Source organism: Heterodontus francisci, chromosome 4 (assembly GCF_036365525.1).
Source record: "Heterodontus francisci isolate sHetFra1 chromosome 4, sHetFra1.hap1, whole genome shotgun sequence".
NCBI lineage: Eukaryota > Metazoa > Chordata > Chondrichthyes > Heterodontiformes > Heterodontidae > Heterodontus > Heterodontus francisci.
In genome coordinates, this window is record NC_090374.1 from 2,320,146 (window position 1) to 2,343,358 (window position 23,213).

Genomic DNA, 23,213 nt, shown 5'->3' on the forward strand with positions numbered 1-23,213 from the left:
TTCTCACTCCTAATAAGGCTAACACTGAGGGAAGGGTTAGTTAAGTTTGTGACATGCCATAGAAGATTCTAAAGCTGAAATGGAGCATTTTCCATATGTGGCGATGCACCTTGGGGGAGATACACTACTAAATTTAGCTACTGAGGGATTTGCTTTGTAGTGAAAACAATCTCCTCTATTCTGCTATCTTATTATTGCTCAATTACTGCATGCGATAAAGTTTGATCCTAAAATAATGTTTGGATTTGTTAGTGAGCATGAAAATTTAAGACAATATATCACCAGGGCTGGATGGATTGTATCCCAGGCTGTTAAAGGAAGCCAGGGAGGGAATAGATGCCCTGAGGATCATTTTCAAATCCTCACTAGATACAGGCAAGGTACCAGAGGATTGGAGGACTGTGAACCCTGTACCATTAAAGAACAAAGAACAGGACAGCACAGGAACAGGCCATTCGGCCCTCCAAGCCTGCGCCGACCTTGATGCCTGCCTAAACTAAAACCTTCTGCACTTCCGGGGACTGTATCCCTCTAATCCCATCCTACTCATGTATTTGTCAAGATGCCTCTTAAACGTCATTATCGGACCTGCTTCCACCACCTCCCCCGGCAGCAAGTTCCAGGCACTCGCCACCCTCTGTGTAAAGAACTTGCCTCGCACATCCCCTCTAAACTTTGCCCCTCTCACCGTAAACCTATGTCCCCTAGTAACTGACTCTTCCACCCTGGGAAAAAGCTTCTGACTATCCACTCTGTCCATGCCGCTCATAACTTTGTAAACCTCTATCATGTCGCCCCTCCACCTCCGTCGTTCCAGTGAAAACAATCCGAGTTTATCCAACCTCTCCTCATAGCTAATGCCCTCCAGACCAGGCAACATCCTGGTAAACCTCTTCTGTGCCCTCTCCAAAGCCTCCACGACCTTCTGGTAGTGTGGCGACCAGAATTGCATGCAATATTCTAAGTGTGGCCTAACTAAGGTTCTGTACAGCTGCAGCATGACTTGCCAATTTTTATACTCTATGCCCCGAACGATGAAGGCAAGCATGCCGTATGCCATCTTGACTACCTTATCCACCTGCGTTGCCACTTTCAGTGACCTGTGGACCTGTACGCCCAGATCTCTCTGCCTGTCAATACTCCTAAGGGTTCTGCCATTTACTGTATACTTCCCACCTGCATTAGATCTTCCAAAATGCATTACCTCACATTTGTCCGGATTAAACTCCATCTGCCATTTCTCCACCCAAGTCTCCAACCGATCTATATCCTGCTGTATCCTCTGACAATCCTCATCACTATCCGCAACTCCACCAACCTTTGTGTCATCCGCAAACTTACTAATCAGATCAGCTACATTTTCCTTCTTCTTTGGCCTCCTTATCTCGAGAGACAATGGATTAGCGCCTGGAGGTGGTCAGTGGTTTGTGAAGCAGCGCCTGGCATTTTTCCTCCAAATCATTTATATATACTACAAAGAGCAAAGGTCCCAGCACTGATCCCTGCGGAACACCATTAGTCACATCCCGCCATTCAGAAAAGCACCCTTCCACTGCTACCCTCTGTCTTCGATGACTGAGTCAGTTCTGTATCCATCTTGCCAGCTCACCTCCGATCCCGTGTGACTTCACCTTTTGTACCAGTCTGCCATGAGGGACCTTGTCAAAGGCTTTACTAAAGTCCATATAGATAACATCCACTGCCCTTCCTTCATCAATCATCTTTGTCACTTCCTCAAAAAACTCAATCAAATTAGTGAGACACGACCTCCCCTTCACAAAACCATGCTGCTGCTCGCTAATAAGTTTGTTTCCAAATGGGAGTAAATCCTGTCCCGAAGAATCCTCTCTAATAATTTCCCTACCACTGATGTAAGGCTCACTGGCCTATAATTTCCTGGATTATCCTTGCTACCCTTCTTAAACAAAGGAACAACATTGGCTATTCTCCAGTCCTCTGGGACCTCACCTATAGCCAATGAGGATGCAAAGATTTCTGTCAAGGCCCCAGCAATTTCTTCCCTTGCCTCCCTTAGTATTCTGGGGTAGATCCCATCAGGCCCTGGGGACTTATCTGCCTTAATGCTTTGCAAGACACCCAACATTGTTTAAAAGGGTGTGAGGGATAGGCCAAATAATTATAGGCTGGTCAGTCTGACCTCGGTGACCTGGGCAATTATTACAACCAATCCTGAAAGATAGGATAAACTGCCACTTAAGAAAGGCATGGATTAATCAGGGATAGTCAGCATGGATTTGTTAAGGCAAGCTCATGTCTTACTAACTTAATTGAATTTGTTGAGGAAGTAACAAGGGGGATTGATGAGGGTAGTGCAGTGGATGTTGTCTACACTAATTTTAGTGAGGCATTTGACAAGGTCCCACATGGCAGACTGGTCAGAAAAGTAAAAGCCCATGGGATGCAGCGGAATTTGGCGAGTTGGATCTAAAATTATCTGTGACAGGAAACAAAGGGTAATGATTGATGGATGTTTTTATGAATGGAAGACTGTTTCCAGTGGCGTTCCATAGGGCTGAGTGTTGGGTCCCTTGCTGTTTGTGGTATATATTAATGCTTTAGACTTAAATGTGGGAGGCATGATTGGGAAATTTGCAGATGACGCAAAAATTGGGCGTGTAGGTGAGCTTGAAGAGGATAGCTGTAGACTCCAGAATTATATCAATGGTTTGTTTGAGGGAGTGGAAAAGTTGCAAATGGAATTCAATCGGGAGGAGTTTGAGGTAATGCATTTGGGGTGGGCTTATAAAGCAAGGGAATACACAATAAACGGGACTATATTGAGAGGGGTAGACGAAGTGAGAGACCTTGAAGTGCATGTCCACAGGTCCCTGAAGGTGGCAGGACAGGTAGATAAAGTGGTGAAGAAGTCATATAGAATGCTTTCCTTTGTTGGCTGAGGTATAGAATACAAAAGCATGGATGTAAATGCTGGAACTGCATAAAACGCTGGTCCGGCCACAGCTGGAGTATTGCATACAGTTCTGGTCACCACATTACAGGAAGGACATAATTTCTCTGGAAAGAGTACAGAGGAGATTTACAAGAATGTTGCCAGGGCTTGAAAGTTGCAGCTATGAAGACAGTTTGAACAGGCTAGAATTGTTTTCCTTAGAACGGAGGAGGCTGAGGGGTGAATTGAGGTGTACAAAATTATGAGGGGCCTAGACAGAGTAGACAGGAAGGACCTGTTTCCCCTAGCAGAGAGGTCAGTTACCAGGGGGCACAGATTTAGGATGATTGGTGGAAGGATTAGAGGGTGGTGGGTGTCAGGAATTCACTGTTCACTGCCCGGATCGGTGGTGGAGGCAGAAACCCTTAACTCATGTAAAAGGTACCTGCACCTGAAGTGCTGTAACCTGCAAAGCTACGGACCAGATGCTGGAAGGTGGGATTAGAATGGGCGGCGAGTCTTTTCAGCAGGTGCAGACACGATGGGCTGAATGACCTCTTTCAGTGCTGTAGCTTTTCTATGGTTCTATGTATGCAAACAGTTTGGATCATAACTTATTACATTAATTGATTTGTGACTTTAATTTGAGGTGATTTCACTTTGTGTAAATAATATTCACAAAGATGGAACTATAAAAACCGGGGTGCTCTTTGTTGAAAATCTTTGTTTAATCAAATTTATAAAGCTCTTATTTTGCATGAGGTAGTTGCCAGCTCAATAATTGTGATTTCCATCAGTTACTATTACAGACTAAGTTTAATTTACTGACCCCGAGAGTAATGTTCCCTCTAAACTGCATGGGTGCGCGGCCATGCAACAGTCCAGAACTTGCCACGCAGGGGAAAAACATGCCTTGCACAGGAAACGGTCCTCTTAAGTAAAAACAAAATACTGCGGATGCTGGAAATCTGAAATAAAAACAAGAAATGCTGGAACCACTCAGCAGGTCTGGCAGCATCTGTGGAAAGAGAAGCAGAGTTAACGTTTCGGGTCAGTGACCCTTCATTGGAACTGACAAATATTAGAAAAGTCACAGGTTATAAGCAAGTGAGGTGGGGGTGGGGCAAGAGATAACAAAGGAGGTCTAGATTGGACCAGGCCACATAGCTGACCAAAAGGTCACGGAGCAAAGGCAAACAATATGTTAATGGTGTGTTGAAAGACAAAGCATTAGTACAGATTAGCTGTTAATACACTGAATATTGAACAGCAGCAAGTGCAAACTTGAAAAACAACAGTGGGTAAGCTAACTGAACAAACTAAGATGAAATGAACTAAATGCAAAAAAAAGATTGTAAAAAATGTAAAAAAGAATGTTTAAAAAAAAGGAAGAAAAAAATAACTAAAAATGAAAGTAAAATGGGGGGCTGTCATGCTCTGAAATTATTGAACTCAATGTTCAGTCCGGCAGGCTGTAGGGTGCCTAATCGGTAGATGAGGTGCTGTTCCTTGAGCTTGCGTTGATGTTCACTGGAACACTGCAGCAATCCCAGGACAGAGATGAGAGCAAGGGGGAGTGTTGAAATGGCAAGCAACCGGAAGCTCAGGGTCCTGCTTGCGGACTGAGCGGAGATGTTACGCAAAGCGGTCACCCAGTCTGCACTTGGTCTCCCCAATGTAGAGGAGACCACACTGAGCAGCGAATACAGTATACTACATTGAAAGAAGTACAAGTAAATCGCTGCTTCACCTGAAAGGAGTGTTTGGGGCCTGGGGTAGTGAGGAGAGAGGAGGTAAATGGGCAGGTATTACACCTCCTGCGATTGCAGGGGAAGGTGCCATGGGACGGGGACGAGGTGGTGGGGGTAATGGAGGAGTGGACCAGGGTGTCGCGGAGGGAACGATCCCTTCGGAATGCTGACAGGGGAAGGGAGGGGAAGATGCGTTTGGTAGTGGCATCACGCTGGAGGTGGCGGAAATGGCGGAGGATGATCCTTTGGATATGGAGGCTGATGGGGTGAAAAGTGAGGACAAGGGGAACCCTGTCACTGTTCTGGGAGGGAGGGGAAGGGGTGAGGGTAGAGATGCGGGGAATGGGCCGGACATGGTTGAGGGCCCTGTCAACCACAGTGGGGAGAAATCCTCGGTTGAGGAAAAAGGAGGTCATATCAGAAGCACCGTCATGGAAGGTAGCATCATCAGAGCAGATGCGTCGGAGACGGAGAAACTGGGAGAATGGAATAGAGTCCTTACAGGAGGTAGGGTGTGAAGAAGTGTCGTCGAGGTAGCTGTGGGAGTCGGTGGGCTTATAATGGATATTAGTAGACAACCTATCTCCAGAGATGGAGACAGAGAAGTCGAGGAAGGGAAGGGAAGTGTCAGAGATGGACCATGTAAAGGTGAGGGAAGGGTGGAAATTGGAAGCAAAGTTGATAAAGTTTTCCAGTTCGGGGCGGGAGCAGGAAACTGCACCGATACAGTCATCGATGTACCGGAAAAAGAGTTGGGGGAGGGGGCCTGAGTAGGACTGGTACAAAGAATGCTCGACATATCCCACAAAAAGACAGGCATAACTAGAACCCATGCAGGTACCCATAGCGACACCTTTTACTTGAAGGAAGTGCGTGGAGTTGAAGGAGAAGTTGTTCAATGTGAGAACAAGTTCAGCCAGGCGGAGAAGGATGGTGGTGGATGGGGACTGGTTGGGCCTCTGTTCCAGGAAGAAGCGGAGAGCCCTCAAACCATCCTGGTGGGGGATGGAGGTGTAGAGCGATTGGACGTCCATAGTGAAGAGGAGGCGGTTGGGACCAGGAAACTGGAAATTGTCAAAATGACGTAGGGCGTCAGAAGAGTCACGGATATAGGTGGGAAGAGACTGGACCAGGTGAGAAAAGATAGAGTCTAGATGGGAAGAAATAAGTTCAGTGGGGCAGGAGCAGGCTGACACAATGGGTCTGCCGGGACAGTCCCATTTGTGGATTTTGGGAAGGAGGTAGAAGCGGGCTGTCCGGGGTTGGACTATGAGGTTGGAAGCTGTCGAGGGAAGATCTCCAGAGGAGATGAGGTCAGTGACGGTCCTTTCGACGGTGGCTTGATTTTCGGTGGTGGGGTCATGGTCCAGAGGGAGGTAGGAAGAAGTGTCCGTGAGTTGGCGTTGAGTCCTCTTAAGATGTGTACATGTGTAGCTGCGTGGCAACCTTAAAGGAACTGCATGGTGCAACAAACGCTGCAAGCACAGTGAAGGGAAATTAGCGGAAACGTTGCCTGAGTACGTGCTGAACTGAGATTACAGAAACTGCAAGCATGTTCTGATTTGGATTAAATCATCAGTTCAGACACTTGTGTGTTAAATCTGTACCTGCTCATCTGACTGGAAGATTGTAAGTCTGATGCATGAACATACATATCAACATATGAATTGGAGCAGCCCTTTGAGCCTGCTCCGCCATTCAATAAATTCATGGTTGAACTGATTGCTCCACATTTCCACTTACCGTCGATAACCTTCCACTCCCTTGCTTATCAAGAATCTATCTCCCTCTGCCTTAAAAATATTCAAAGTCTCTGCTTCCATCGCCTTTTGAGGAAGAGAATCCAAAGACTCGCGAACCTCAGAGAAAAAAATTCTCAATGAATCTTGCCTTAGTTGCACTTCTGATGCAAGACAAATCTAATGATGAATCTGATGTTTCCACCTTGCTGGTTGAAATGCTGCTCTCTGAAATTTCTATCTTCAGGACTTGTTTTAAAAAAACATTTTTGTGCAGTCTCATTTCAAGTCTCTTCTTCAGCATCCATTTTTACTTGGGCGTTCCCTCACTCCAGAAAAAAAGCTGATGCATATAAGCCAAAGTCCCGAGCCTGCTGGCTTCCACAGATGGTTTTCATATCCTCCACATTCTTCAATCTCCAGCAGCAGATGAGTACTGGGTTCCTCCTGTCAGTTTGGCCTTTCATGACCTACCCAAGAAGTTCTGACCATGTCGGTCCTTGTCTGCTTACAAGTATTAGAAGGGGGCTATTGAAGTTGGGGGCATAAAAAGGGATGTAGTCGTGGAAGGGGACAGTATAGTTTGGGGTATAATACTGTTCTTTGTAGTAGAGAGTGTGAATCGCAAAGGTTGCGTTGTCTGACTGGTGCCGTGGTTAAGGAATATCTCCTTGAGTTTGGAGAATGGGCAGGAAAAGATCCAGTTGTCGTGGTCCATGGAGGCCCCAAAGCATAGTTAGGACTAAGAAAGAGGTTCTGCTCAGAGAGTTAGAAGCAGCTAGGGACTAAATTAAAAAGCAGAACCACTAAGGTAATAATCTCTGGATTACTACCTGAGCTACAAGCAAATTAGAATCAAATCAATAAGGCCAGACAATTGAATGTGTGTCTTAAAGTTTGGTACGGGAGAAATGGGTTTCACTTCATGGGGCACTGGCAGCAGTATTGGGGAAAGAGGGAGCTATTCCATTGGGACAGATTTCACCTGAACCGTGGTATGACGCATGTCCTGGCGAACTATACCTGGGGCTGCAGATGGGGCTTTAAACTAATGGTGGGGGAAAGAGTTCAAATGAGGGGAAATTTAGAAATTCAAAGAGAAAGGACAAGGCAACAGTGTTGGGTAGTGATATGGGTAATTATAGCCAGAGTATGACCGAAAGGAACAGAGCATGCAAGCATAAGCAAATAGGGTCTTAATCTGAATGCACACAACATTCGTAACAAAAGTGAATAATTGATGGGATTCCACCACAGCAGATGGTGGAATTTGAATTCAATTAATAAATCTGGAATTAAAAGACCAGTCTAGTGATGACCATGAAACCATTGTCGATTGTTGTAAAAACCCATCTGATTCACTAATATCCTTTGGGGAAATAAATATGCCGTCCTTACCGGGTCTGGCCTATGTGTGACTCCAGACCCACAGTAATGACTCTTAACTGCCCTGAAATGGCCTTGCAAGCCACTCATTTGTATCAAACTGCAACGCTGTTGGTGTACCAAATGCAGTTCAAGAAGGCAGCTCGCCACCACCTTCTCAAGGGCAATTAGGGATGGGCATTAAATGCTGTCCTAGCCAGTGATGCCCACATCTCCCGAACGAATAAAAAAATATAAAATGGAAGAGAGGAGCTCAACATTGATCCCTTAGTATAATGCAGTATAATGTGGATAAATGTGAGGTTATCCACTTTGGTAGCAAAAACAGGAAGGCAGATTATTATCTGAACGGCTATAAACTGAGAGAGGGGAATATGCAGCGTGACCTGAGTGTTCTCGTACACAAGTCGCTGAAGGTAAGCATGCAGGTGCAACAGGCGATAAAAAAGGCAAATGGTATGTTGGGCTTCATAGCGAGAGGATTCGAGTAGTGGAGCAGGGATGTCTTGCTGGGGTCTTGGTGAGGCCACACCTGGAATATTGTGTGCAGTTTTGGTCTCCTTGTCTGAGGAATGATGTTCTTGCTATAGAGGGAGTGCAGCGAAGGTTTACCAGACTGATTCCTGGGATGGTGGGACTGACGTATGAGGAGAGGTTGAGTTGGTTAGGATTATATTTGCTGGAGTTCAGAAGAGTGAGGGGGGAATCTCATAGAAACCTATAAAATTCTAACAGGACTTGACAGGGTAGATGCAGGAAGGATGTTCCTGATGGTGGGGGAGTCCAGAACCAGGGGTCATAGTCTAAGGATATGGGGTAAACCTTTCAGGACTGAGATGAGGAGAAATTTCTTCACCCAGAGAGTGGTGAGTCTGTGGAATTCGCTAGCACAGGAAGCAGTTGAGGCCAAAACATTGTATGTTTTCAAGAAGGAGTTAGATCTTGCTCTTGGATCTAAAGGGATCAAAGGATATGGGGCGAAAGCGGGAACAGGCTACTGAGTTGGATGATCAACCTTGATCATAATGAATGAAAGAGCAGGCTTGAAGGGCCGAATGGCCTACTCCTATTTTCTACGTTGGAGGAAGAGACTGGCAATTAATGGAAAATAAGGAAATGGCAGAGACTTTGAATAAGTATTTTGTATCTGTCCTCACGTTAGAAGCAGCCCAATAATAGAAAATCAGGGGACAAAAGGGAGGGAGGAACTGGAAACTATTATCGCTGGAGAAGTAGTATTGGGCAAACTAATGGGACTAAAGGGTTCAAGAAAGGGAATAGGGATAACCCTGGGAATTATAGACCAGTCAGTCTTACGTTAGTAGTGGGCAAATTATTGGAGAGGATTCTGAGAGACAGGATTTATGATTATTTGGAAAAGCATGGTTTGATTAGAGACAGTCAGCATGGCTTTGTGAGGGGCAGGTCATGCCTCACGAGCCTTATTGAATTCTTTGAAGATGTGACAAAACACATTGATGAAGGAAGAGCAGTGGATGTGGTGTATATGGATTTTAGCAAGGCGTTTGATAAGGTTCCCCATGGTAGGCTCATTCAGAAAGTAAGGAGGCATGGGATACAGGGAAAGTTGGCTGTCTGGATACAAAGTTGGCTGGCCCATAGAAGACTGGGTGGTAGTAGATGGAAAGTATTCAGCCTGGAGCTCGGTGACCAGTGGTGTTCCGCAGGGATCTGTTCTGGGACCTCTGCTCTTTGTGATTTTTATAAATGACTTGGATGAGGAAGTGGAAGGCTGGGTTAGCAAGTTTGCCGATGACACAAAGGTTGCTGGAGTTGTGGATAGTGTGGAAGGCTGTTGTAGGTTGCAACGGGGCGTTGACAGGATGCAGAGCTGGGCTGAGAAGTGGCAGATGGAGTTCAACCTGGAAAAGTGTGAAGTGATTCATTTTGGAAGGTCGAATTTGAATGTAGAATACCAGCTTAAAGACAGGATTCTTGGTAGTGTGGAGGAACAGAGGGATCTTGGGGTCCATGTCCATAGATCGCTCAAAGTTGCCACCCAAGTTGTTAGGGTTGTTAAGAAGGCGTATGGTGTGTTGGCTTTCATTAACAGGGGGATTGAGTTTAAGAGCCGCGAGGTTATGCTGCAGCTCCATAAGGCCCTGGTTAGACCACACTTGGAATATTGTGTTCAGTTCTGGTCGCCTCATTATAGGAAGGACGTGGAAGCTTTAGAGAGGGTGCAGAGGAGATTTACCAGGATGCTGCCTGGACTGGAGGGCATGTCTTATGAAGGAAGATTGAGGGAGCTGGGGCTTTTCTCATTGGAGCGAAGAAGGATGAGAGGTGACTTGATAGAGGTGTACAAGATGATGAGAGGCATAGATAGAGTGGATAGCCAGAGACTTTTTCCCAGGGTGGAAAGGGCTATCATCAGGGGGCATAATTTTAAGGTGATTGGAGGAAGGTTTCGGGGAGATGTCAGAGGTAGGTTCTTTACACAGAGAGTGGTGGGTGCGTGGAATGCACTGCCAGCGGTGGTAATAGAAGCAGATACATTAGGGGCATTTAAGCGACTCTTGGATAGGTACATGGATGATAGTAGAATGAAGGGTAGGTAGTTAGTTTGATCTTAGAGTAGGTTAAAGGTTCGGCACAACATCGTGGGCCGAAGGGCATGTACTGTGCTGTACTGTTCTATGTTACGGGTTCCCTGGACCTGATGGCCTGTTTCCTAGGGCCTTAAGAGAAGTGACTGCAATAGATAGTGGATGCATTGTTTGCAATCTTTCAAAATGCACTAGATTCTGAAAGTCCCAGCAGACTCTCTGACTGGAAAACTCCTCTCAAGAAAGGATGGAAGACAGAAAGCGGGAAACTATAGACCAATTAGCCTAACATCTGTCATTGGGAAAATGCTGGAATCCATTACTGAAGAAATAGGACATTTAGAGAATCATAGTATCAAGCAGAGTCAACATGAAAATACTGTTTGGCAAATTTATAAAGCTCTTTGAGGATGTAATGAGCAGGGTGGATAAGGGAGATGCAGTAGATGTAGTGTATTTGGATTTTCAATAGATATTAAGGTACCACATCGAAGGTTGGTACATAAGAGCTCATGGTGTTGGGAGTAGCATTAGCATGGATAAATAGTTGGCTAACTAACAGAAAACAGTCAGGATAAATGGGTGATCAGGTGTTCAAACTAACTAATGGGGAGCCACAAGGATCAGTGTCAGGGCGCCAACGGTTTACAATCTATGTTAATGACATGAATGAAAGGACTGAGTGTATTGTAGCCAAATTTGCTGCTGATACAAAGATAGGTGGGAAAGCAAGTTGTGAGGAGGACACAAAAGAGTCTGCAAAGGGATGTAGATAGGTTGTGATTGGACAGAAATTTGGCAGATGGAATATAATGTGGGAAAATGTGAGGTTTATTCACTTTGGTAGGAAGAATAGAAAAGCAAAATATTTAATTAGAGAAAGACTACTGAATGCTGTGATACAGAAGGGTCTGGGTGTCCTCTTGCATGAAACACAAAGTAGGCATGTAGGTACATCAAGTAATTATGAAGGCAAATGAGTTGTTGGCCTTCATTGCAAGGGAGATGGAGTATAAAACTAGGGTACTCTTGCTACAACTGTACAGAGCATTGGTGAGATCTCACCTAGAGTACTGCGTACTGTTTTGGCCATTTTATTTAAGGAGGGATATACTTTCATTCGAGGCAGTTCAGAGAAGGTTCACTGGATTGATTCCTGGAATGGAGGGGTTATCCTCTGAGGAAAGGTTGAGGAGGGTGGGCCTATACTCCATTGGACTTTTGAAGAGTGAGAGGTGATTTTATTGAAGCACATAAGATTCTGAAGGGGCTTGACAGGATAGATGCTGTGAGAGGATGTTTCCCTCATGGTGGCAATGTAGAACTAGGGGGCATAGTTTCAGAATAAAAGGTCGCCCATTTAAAACAGATGAGGAGGGATTTCTTCTTTGAGGGCCATTAATCTTTGGAATTCTCTACCCTGAAGAGTGCTGTGGATGCTGGGTCATTGAATGTATTTAAGTAACATTTATGCCAATAATAGAAAAATTAATAAATTTAATTTTTAAAAAACCATGGGATCCGGGGAAATGCTACAAGGTGGATTTCCAAATTTTCTCAGTGGCGGGAAACAAAGGGTAATTGTTGCCGGCTGTTTTAGCGACTGGAGGGCTGTTTCCAGTGGTGTTCCGCATGGCTCAGTACTGAGACCCCTGCTTTTTGTGGTTTATATTAATGATTTGGATGTAAATGTATGAGGCATGATCAAGAAGTTTGCAGACGACCCAAAGATTGGCCGTGTGGTAGATAGCGAGGAGGATAGCTATCGGCTGTAGGAAGATATTGATGGTGTGGTCAGATGGTTAGAAATGTGGCAAATGGAATTCAACTTGGAGAGGTATGAGGTGATATATTTGGGGAGGTCAAATAAGGCAAAGGAATACGCGATTAATGGGAAAATACTGAGAAGTGTAGATGAAGTGAAGGACCTTGGAGTGAATGTCCACAGATCCCTGAAGGTAGTAGGACAGGTCGATAAGGTAGGTAAGAAGGCATATGGAACCCTTTCCTTTATTAGCTGAGGTGTAGAATATAAGAGCAGGGAGGTTATGCTGGAACTGTATCACTCATTGGTTAGGCCACAATTTGAGCACTCTGCAGTTCTGGTCACCTCATTACAGAAAGGATGTAATTGCACTAGAGAGGGTACAGAGGAGATTTACGAGGATGTTGCCAGGACTGGAAAAATGCAGCTATGAGGAAAGATTGGTTAGGCTGGGGTTGTTCTCTTTGGAACAGAGAAGGCTGAGGGGAGATCTGATTGAAATGTACAAAATTTTGAGGGGCCTGGATAGAGTGGAGGTGAAGGGTCTACTGCAGAGAGGTCAGTGACAAGGGGGCATAGATTTAAAGTGATTGATAGAAAAAGTAGAGAGGAGATGAGGAAAAACTTTTTCACCCAGAGGGCGGTGATCTGGAACTCATTGCCTGAGAGGGTAGCTGAGGCAGAGACCCTCAACTCATTCAAACGGAGTCTGGATATGCACCTTAAGTGCTGTAACCTGTTGGGCTACGGACCAGATGCTGGAAGGTGGGATTAGCATAGGTGGATTGTTTTTCAGCCGGCACAGACACAATGGGCCAAGTGGCCTCTTTCTGTGCCTTAAACTTTCTATGATTCTACAAGTGCCAGACAGTGACTATCTCCAATAAGAAAGAATCTAACCGTTTCCCTTGACATTCATTGGCATTACCATCGCTGAGTTCCCGCACCATCAACATCCTGGGGGTTACTATTGACCAGAAATTTAACTGGATTAGTCACATAAATACTGTGACTACAAAGGAAGGTCAGAGGCTGGGAAATCCCTTCCTCAGGTGTAGGTGTACCTACCCCACATAGACTGCAGCGGTTCAAGAAGGCAGCTCACACCACCTTCTCGAACAATTAGGGATGGGCAATAAATGCTGACCGAGCCTGCGATGCCCACATCCCAGGAACAAATATTTTTTAAAAATCCTGCATCAAGTAGCTCGCCTCCTCCTGACTCCCCAAAGCCTGTCCACCATCTGCAAGGCACAAGGCTGGAGTGTGATGGAATGCTCGCCACTTGCCTGGATGAATGTAGCTCCAACAATACTCACAAGCTCGACACCATCCAGGACAAAGCAGCCCGCATAAACGGCACCCCGTCTGCTCCCTTCATCAGCAGTACACAGTGAGCAGCAGTGTGTACTGTGTACAAGATGCACTGCAGCAACTTGCCAAGGCTCCTTCGACAGTATCTTCCAAACTTGTGACCTCCAACACTGAGAAGGCCAAGGGCAACACGCACATGGGAACACCACCAAGTTTCCCTCCAACGAACCCCTACGAACATATGAATTAGGAGCAGGAGTTGGCTATCCTAACTTGAAATTCTATCGTTGTTCCTTCACTGTCGCTCGGTCAAAATCCTGGAACTCCCTTCCTAATAGCACTGTGGGTGTACCTATACCACATGGACTGCAGTGGTTCAAGAAGGTGGCTCACCACCTTGGTTAGGAAAGCATATGGGATACTTGCCTTTATTAGCGCGGCATAGAATACAAGAGCAGGGAGGTTATGAAGGAGCTGTATAAAACGCTGGTAAGGCCATAGCTGGAGTACTGTGTACAGTTCTGGGCACCGCACTACAGGAAGGATGTGATTGCATTGGAGAGGGTGCAGAGGTGATTCGCCAGGATGTTGCCTGGGCTGGAGTATGTCAGCTATGAAGAGAGACTGAAAAGGCTGGGGTGGTTTTCCTTGGAGCAGAGAAGGCTGAGGGGAGATATGATTGAGGTATGCAAAATTATGAGGGGCATTGATAGGTTACATAGGAAGAAATTTTTTCCCTTAGTGGAAGGGTCAATAACCAGGGGTCATAGATATAAAGGCAAGGTGCAGGGGGTTTAGAGGGGATTTGAGGAAAAGTTGTTTCACCCAGAGTGTGGTTGGAATCTGGAACGCACTGCCTGAAGAGGTGGTAGAGGCTGGAACCCTCACATTTAAGAAGTATTTAGATGAGCACTTGAAACGCCATAGCATCCAAGGCTACGGGCCAAGTGCTGGAAAATCGGATTAGAATAGTTAGGTGCTTGATGGCTGACACAGACACGATGGGCTGTAGGGCCTGTTTCTGTGCTGTATAACTCTGACACTATCTATGACCTTTTTGAGGGCAAGTAGGGATGGGCAATAATTGCTGATCTTGCCGCCAACGTTCACTTCCCATGAGATATCGACAGGTTAAGTGAGTGGGCAACAAGACGGCAAATGGAGTATAATGTAGGGAAGTGTGAAGTTGTTCACTTTGGTCATAAAAATAGAAAAGCAGAATATTGTTTCAAAGGTGTGAAACTGCTAAGTGCTGATGTTCAGAGAGACTTGGGGATACTCGTACAAGAAACGCACAAAGTTAACATGCAGATGCAGCAGGCTATTAGGAAGGCAAATGGCATGTTGGCCTTTATTGCAAGGGGATTGGAGTACCGGAATAAAGAAGTCTTACTAAAATTGTACAGAGCTTTGGTGAGCCCGCACCGGGAATACTGTGTGCCCTTTAGATCTCCACATTTAAGAAAGGATATACTTGCACTGGAGGCAGTGCAGCGAAGATTTACTAAATTGGTCCCTGGGATGAGGGGGTTGTCCTATGATGAGAGGATCTCATGGCCCTATCTTCTCTGGAGTTTAGAAGAATGAGAGACGATCTAATTGAGACATACAAGATTCTGAAAGGGCTTGATAGGGTAGAAACAGAGAGATTGTTCCCACTGGTCAGGGAATCTCGAACACGGGGACACTGTCTCAGGTTAAGGGACTGATTATTCAGGACTGAGATGAGGAGAAATTACTTCACTTAAAGGGTTGTGAGTCTTTGGAATTCTGTACCCCAGAGGGTTGTGGATGCTCCATCATTGAATAGATTTAAGGCTGGAATAGACGGATTTTTGGTGTCGCTGGGAATCAAGGGATATGGGCAACAGTCAAGAAAATGGAATTGAAGCCCAAGATCAACCGTGATCGTGTTGAATGGTGGAGCAGGCTCGATGGGTCATATGGTCTACTTCTCCTATTTCTTGTGTTCTTGTGAACGAATACAAAAACCCATATATTCAAGGTTGTGAACCATAGGGGAGTCGAGGGTTATGGGGAACAGACCGGAAAGTGGAGTTAACTCCACTATCAGATCAGCAATGATCTTATTGAACAGCAGTGCAGACTCGAAGCCGTATGGACTACTCCTGATCTCAGCGCTTCTGTTCTTACTGGATTAATGAATTTTTTTCCAAATTTCCTTGGGGGATTGAATGCTGTTATCACCACTTCCTTGTTGTGTCTTAGAGGGTGTATTGGATTGTTGATTTCTTCCCAAGTCGTAAAATGCAGTGTCCAGCAGATAATGAAGCATACATGAATGCTTATGGCACCTCTTGTGGGAGGAGATAGTGTTGCATTCTTATACCTTCCTGTATTACCTAGGAACCTTAGTAACAGTCCATTTGTAATTCGAAGTTGCAGTTGTTAAATTCCTTTTTAATGCAACCTGTAATGCCACTGTAACTGATAGTGTGGGAGGTGCTCAGTCCTTGTTTCCTTTCTGATCATTGATCAACCAGAGATGTGCTGTACAGCTTTCTGTCAGATTTCAAATCAGCATATGTTCTGTCAGGAGGAATGGACTAGCTTCCTTTCCTGAAAGACAATTCACACTTAAATTTAGTTCAAGAGCAGGTCAAGTTCCTTTTGGGGTAAGAGCCTTAACTCCATTGGAAAGTTTTAAGAAATGTGTATTGCCTTGTTTTCAAAGGTATCTGTGTCTGTTGCCTTGATCCAAGCAGTTACCTGTTTTCAGCATAATCAACAAGTTTGTCCCAAGTGGACTGCAGCTGCTATTCTGAATTAGCATGAGCCTGCTTTCTCAGCAGAACAACACTGGCTGCCTTTGACTCATTTTTTGGGTAATGGACTGCCATTGCCTCAGATTCCCAGGCACTGGGGATAGCAACACGCCCTTGTTTACAGGAATAAAGATGCTCAGCAACTGGACGTGAGTGAGTGAATCACTTTTGAACATGCCATTTACCGATTCACAGGAAGGAATTTCTATTATTGCTGCTTTCAGCATTGAAATTGCACAGTGTTTGACCTGAGATACGAGAACAAATTCAAAGTGATCTTCATGAGCTGAAGTAAAGGATTAGTTGGCATTTGTATCTTTCTAAAGGAGGCACCTTTTCTATCATCAACAAAGTCATAGCTGAATTCTTAAATTTACTATTACTGGTAAGTACATTCAGTACAAAGTACTTCCCTTTGACTTGGCAATCGCCTCCTTATACCAACTCCTTGGTATGTATATAATGCCTGTTGGTTAATCCTGTTTTGATGTGCAGGAATATATGTCTGCCTTGTACTTAGATAATTGAGCTCTGAGCACCTGAGAATTGAGAGAAGTGTTAAAAGAACACACCTTGACTAGAAGTAGACCTGCACTTTAGAAATTTGGTATTCAGTGTGATATTTTGGAAATCTCACTTGATTCCTATTCAGAGCTTTGTCTTCATTAAAGCCGATCATCATTCCAGTTTGGAAATTCTGTCTTTATTGCAATTATATGTCTGAGAAGGATCGTATTAAATGTATCGCTTCACACATTTGGTCTACTAGCCACAACTACTACATTCCCCTTTCTTGATGATTTTCTTTGTGTGTCCTCTTCAGCTGTTTTCACTCATTCTGCTGCTTCACAGGACTACTTCACGTGGTGAATCTTGCCAGTATTCTTGGTAAAGATTCCCTTGAGGAGCAGAACATTGCAAATGGATCATCCAGGTCAGCCAGTCACAGAGGTAGATGACCTGTGCTCACTTTCTAGAGTTCACATTCTAAAGTGTATTTAGGATGATTAATATAGGGAGGGGGCATCCACTGACGGGGGTCGGGGGGGGCGTGGTATCTTCAGACTTTGTCCTTATTCAGCTGGTCAGGCACAAAACCCACGCATTTTTGTATTGAAGGTTATTTTGATGAATAACCTTTTCTGTCACCTCACTTTATTTTCCATGGTTATTAATTGTCCTTGCCAGTCTGGCTTGCCATGAATTTGTTGTTTAATAGGATAGGCGCTCAGATTGTCAGCTGAGTTTGTAACAGGGGTACTTTTTAAAAAAATCTTAGAATATTGATGACTGGGAGTTTGCAGAATTATACTTGTAAAGCTATTGGATGATGCAGTGACGATATTTCATACAAGTTAAAATGCTGTTTAGAAGTTTTGTACCCTGCAGTCCATGCACTGGATTTGAACTCTACCTTTTTTGTGCTGACAGCATCCAGGCCGCCTCTGATCTTGCAGTCGCCGCCTCCTTACACCTCACCCAGAGATGCCCCACCTGATATTCTGCTGGACTCCCCAGACAGGATGGGAAGCAAGAAGAAAAATAAAAAGGCTAAGCTCACCAAGGAGGAAAAAGAACAGGCAGATAAGACTGCTATGTATGACATTGTCAGCTCTCCATCTAAGGACTGTACAAAGCTCACCTTGAGGCTGACTCGAGTTCGAGATCAGCAGGATGATATGCTCCCAAACATGGACAGCAGTACAGAGAATGAGGCAGAAATGAACAATGTGCAGTTTCCAGAACAGACTGCCAAACAGCCAGGGACTCCTAATGATATCCATGGCTCAGTGAATGTTTCTGCTCAGTGTGTGCCTCAACAGGAGCAGGCCTTCCTTCAAGCACAGCAGGTCACTGTCTTACAACAGAATGCTGCAGTTGGAACAGTGAAAACAGCACAGTCACAGCCACTGCAGCAACAATCACAACAGCAGACTATGACACCATACAATGAGGTAGAATTGGATGCTTTAGCAGAGATTGAACGGATAGAACGAGAGTCTGCCATGGAGAGAGAGAGATTTTCCAAGGAGGTACAGGATAAAGGTGAGATTTTGATGTGTGAAAGAGAATCTTGTGAAGTTTATAATAAGGAAAAATGAGCTTTAAAGTTCCTCTACCCTCTCTCCTTCCATTTTCACCTTTTCCACCCTCAACAAAAGTTTTGCTCACCAATTATGGAGGAGCCTGGCAAGGAACTTGTTGTCTTTGCTGCTGTAGCCAGCTGCTCTGAGGTCCTATTTCTGCTTTTGTGAGTGACTACAGTTGCTGGTGGCTTTGGGAAGCCTCCCACAGGTCAGACTCATGTTCAAGCTTTTTGAATTGGACTGGCACTAATTAAGGAATGCAGAATTTGAATTTTGTTCTTACAGATGCATTATCTTTACAAAATCGCTGGAGTTTTTTTTTGTCGAGACAAAAGGTTTTTCTTTATTTTGAAGTGCACAGCTTCTTGGAGACAACTGAAATTTATACTGAACATTGCAAAGATTCCACTCCTCTGTTCAGTACAAAGCTGCACACCTACTGTTAAGTCTTATTTTATAAAAATCCAGAACAAACTTCCATAAGTTGCTCTGCTAGTTTCGGTTATTTCATGACATGATGCAAGCATCTGATGGAAAGCACATTATCTTGGCCTGTTCTCTACTGTCTAACACAGCACATCATGTTACGCTGCAGGAGCTGTCACTTTATGAATTCCTGCATAAGCCTGTGCCATTTGCAAAAGGATGATAGAACTGGTGACATGGTGCAACAGTGCCAAACAACTAGGATTTCCGGTGAGATTTGACACATGCAAAGCACTGGGGCGCTGTTGGGGGAGAGAGAGCTGGTTGTAACTTAATTCAGACCTTGTCTGCTGGCTTTGTTCTTGGCTGTACTTCATTCCTGTTCTCTAGGTTGAACGCTAAAGTTCCACTTGGCACAGAAGCCGCTCCTGATATTGTAGTGAATTAATAAACTTTTTTTTGTACAAATCGTGGTTGCCCACAGTTGGGTATTCTTGTGGTTTTGTGTGCTTCATTTATCAGCACCTTTATTCTGGGTTTGATAGGAAATGAGCATTTCTGCTGTGAACTCATGATTACTTGGATCCAGACAATCAAGCTTGCTTTGAATCCAACCCTCTTAGTCATTTGTTCAGTGCAAACTTATATAGCTGTTAATGTTCTGTTCTAGAGAAGTTTATAACTTCCAGAATTTGAACTTCTGGTCTTCAAAACAATGTAACCTTTGATGTGTACATCTGGTGGAATGTGCATTTTTGTGATTATTTTTATGTAAGCCGACAGCTATCTGAAAAGTGACTTAACTCTGTCCTTGGACTGGTTTCAGACCTGTGGTCATTTTCCGTTTGCCTAATTAAAGTAGGTCCAACTGACAGCTGCTGAGTCGTACACTAAAACTCAGAGTTCTGAACTTCCTCATCCTGAATCTGCACTTGGCATTGTGGAGCCAAAATAATGCTGATGGTTCGACTGGATTATGTCTTAGATTGAGCATTATTGGGTGAGATTCAGACCCTTTGCTTTGTTAAGTCTATCCTATCAGAAGGAAGCAAGCTGTACTGATGAAACTGAACAGCGCATGGTTTAATGAGCAATTTGAAACTGAGCAGTTGTTTAAAGAACAGTACTGTTAGTTTGAGGCATTATTTTACATCTTAGATCATAGATTACATGTATAAGGATCATTTTATGTTAAATGTGTTCACTCCTTGCGACTGAATATCACTGCTTATGTTAATAGGATAGTGCAAAGTGAAATGGTTCTCCATCAGCATGCAGGTACAGCAAGCAATTAGGAAGGAAAATGGCATGTTGGAGTTTGTTGCAAGGGACCTGGAGTACGTGAACAAGGAAGTCCTGCTAAAATTGTACAGAGCCTTGTTGAGACCACACCTGGAGTACTGCACACAGTTTTAGACTCCATATCTACTGAATTGTATACTTGCTTAGGAGGTGGTACAGCGAAGATTCACCAGATTGGCTCCCGGGGTGAGAAGGTCGTCTAATGATGAGAAGCTGAGTAAATTTTTTTTAAAAACTTATTCGTGGGATGTGGGTGTCGCTGGCTAGGCCAGCATTTATTGCCCATCCCTAATTGCTCTACAGCAGGTGGTGGTGAACTGCTGCAGTCCTTGGGGTGTCACCCACAGTGCTGTTAGGAAGGGAGTTACAGGATTTTAACCCAGTGACAGTGAAGGAATGGCGATATAGTTCGAGTCAGGATGGTGTGTGACTTGGAGAGGAACTTGCAGGTGGTCGTGTCCCCATGCCCTCGTCCTTCTTGGTGGTAGAGGTTACAGGTTTGGAAGGTGCTGTCTAAGGAACTGTGGTGAGCTGCTGCAGTGCATCTCGTAGGTGGTACACACTGCTACCACTGTGCATCGGTGGTGATGGAGTGAATTGGGTGCCAGTCAAGGGGTTGCTTTGTCCTTGGCGTCGAGCTTCTTGCGTGTTGTTGGAGCTCCACCCAGGCGAGAGGAGAGTATTCCATCACGTTTCTAGCTTGTGCCTTGTAAATGGTGGACAGGCACTGCGGAGACGGGAGGTGAGTTACTTGCCACAGAATTCCTAGCCTCTGACCTGCTCTTGTCGTCCAGTTCAGTTTCTGGTCAATGGTCACCCCCAGGATGTTGATAATAGGGTATTCAATGGTAATGCCATTGAAATGCCAAGGGGCGCTGGTTAGATTCTGTCTTATAGAGTCATAGAGTTATACAGCACAGAAACAGGCCCTTCGGCCCATCGTGTCTGTGCCAGCCATCAAGCACCTAACTATGCTAATCCCATTTTCCAGCACTTGGCCCGTGGCCTTGTATGCGACTGTGTTTCAAGTACTCATCTAAATACTTTCTAATTGTTGTCAGGGTACCTGCCTCTACCACCTCTTCAGGCAGTGCATTCCAGATTCCAATTATTTCCGCAAATCCCCTCGAAACCCCCTGCCCCTTAGTTGAAATCTATGCTCACTGGTTATTGACCCCTCCACTAAGGGAAAAGGTTTCTTCCTATCTAACCCATCAATGCCCCTCATAATTTTGTATACCTCAATCAGGTCCCCTCTCAGCAGTCTCTGCTCCTGGGAAAACAACCCTCGCCTTTTCAGTCTCTCTTCATAGCTGAAATGCTCCAGCCCAGGCAACATCCTGGTGAATCTCCTCTGCACCCTCTCCAATGCAATCACATCCTTCCTATAGTGTGGTTCCCAGAACTGTACACAGTACTCCAGCTGTGGCCTAACTAGTGTTTTATACAGCTCCATCATAATCTCCCTGCTCTTATCTTCTATCCTCTGCTAATAAAGGCAAGTATCCCATATGCCTTCCTAACCACCTTTATCTACTGTGCTGCTGCCTTCAGTGATCTGTGGACAAGTACACCACGGTCCCGCTGACCCTCTGTACTTCTTGGGTTCCTTCCATCCATTGTATATTCCCTTGCCTTGTTAGTCCTCCCAAATTGCATCACCTCACACTTCTCAGGATTAATTTCCATTTGTCACTGCTCTGCCCATTTTACCAGCCCGTCTATATCGTCCTTTAATCTAAGGCTTCCTTCTCACTATTTACGACTCCACCATTTTCGTGTCATCTGCGAACTTATAGATCATTCCTCCTATATTCATGTCTAAATCATTAATGTAATACTTACAAACAACAAGGATCCCAGCACCGATCCCTGTGGTATACCGCTAGTCACAGGCTTTCCACTTGCAGAAACAACCCTCGACCATCACCCCTCTGCCTCCTGCCACTAAGTCAATTTGAGATCCAATTTGCCAAATTGCCCTGGATCCCATGGGCTCTTACTTTCTTAACCAATCTCCCATGTGGGACCTTATCAAATGCTTTACTGAAGTCCATGTAACTGCTGTACTTTCATCGGCACATCTAGTCAGCACCTCGAAAAATTCAATCAAGTTAGTAAGACACGATCTCCACCTGACAAAGCCATGCTGACTATCCCTGATTAATCACTGCCTCTCCAAGTGGAGATTAACCCTGTCCCTCAGAATTTTTTCCAATAGGTTCCCTACCACTGACGTTCGACTCACTGGCCTGTAATTACTTGGTGTATCCCTGCTACCCTTCTTGAATAATGTTACCACATTCGCTGTCCTCCAGTCCTTTGGTACCTCTGCTGTGGCCATAGAGGATTGAAAATTTGTGTCAGAGCCCTGCTATCTCCTCCTTTGCCTCACATAACAGCTTGGGATACATCTCATCTGGGCGTCGGGATTTTTTCCACTTTCTAAGCCCGCTAAAACAGCTAATACTTCCTCCTTTCAATACTAATATGTTCAAGTATATCACAATCCCCCTCCCTGATCTCTACACCTACATTGTCCTTCTCCATAGTGAACACAGATGAAAAATAATCATTTAAAACCTCATCTATGTCCTCCGACTTCGCACACATTTGCCACTTTGGTCCCTAATGGGCCCTACTCTTTCCCTGGTTATTCTCTTGCCCTTAATATACTTACAAAACGCCTTAGGATTTTCATGTTTCTTGCTTGCATTGTTTTTTCATGTCCCCTCTTTGCTCTCCTAATTACTTTAAGTACCCCACCTACACTTGCTATACTCCTCTAGTGCCGCTGCTGTTTTCATTGCTCAGAATCTGCCATAAGCCTCCTTTTTTTTCCTTATCCAATCCTCTATATCCCTTGACATCCAGGGTTCCTGGACTTGTTGGTCCTACCCTTCATCTTTACGGCAACATGTTGGCCTTGAACTCTCACTATTTCCTTTTTGAATGACTCCCACTGGTCTGATGTAGACTTTCCTAACAAGTAGCTGCTCCCAGTCCACTTTGGCCAGATTCTGTTTTATCATATTGAAATCGGCCCTTCCCCCAATTCAGAACCTTTATTTCCGGTCCATCTTTGTCCCTTTCCATAACTACCTTAAATCTTAGAGTTATGGTCGCTATGGGCGGTGCAGTGGTTTAGCACCGCAGCCTCACAGCTCCAGCAACCC

General features: G+C 44.8%; 1 protein-coding gene across 1 annotated transcript in view; it reads left to right on the forward strand.

Moving 5' to 3' along the window:
* LOC137368865 (nipped-B-like protein) overlaps positions 1-23,213 on the forward strand; it is a 693,066-nt gene that overhangs the window by 214,687 nt on the left and 455,166 nt on the right. The window contains exon 9 of the mRNA XM_068029073.1: positions 17,654-18,268. Coding sequence (XP_067885174.1) covers positions 17,654-18,268 — 615 coding nt within the window. The remainder of the gene's footprint in view (positions 1-17,653; positions 18,269-23,213) is intronic.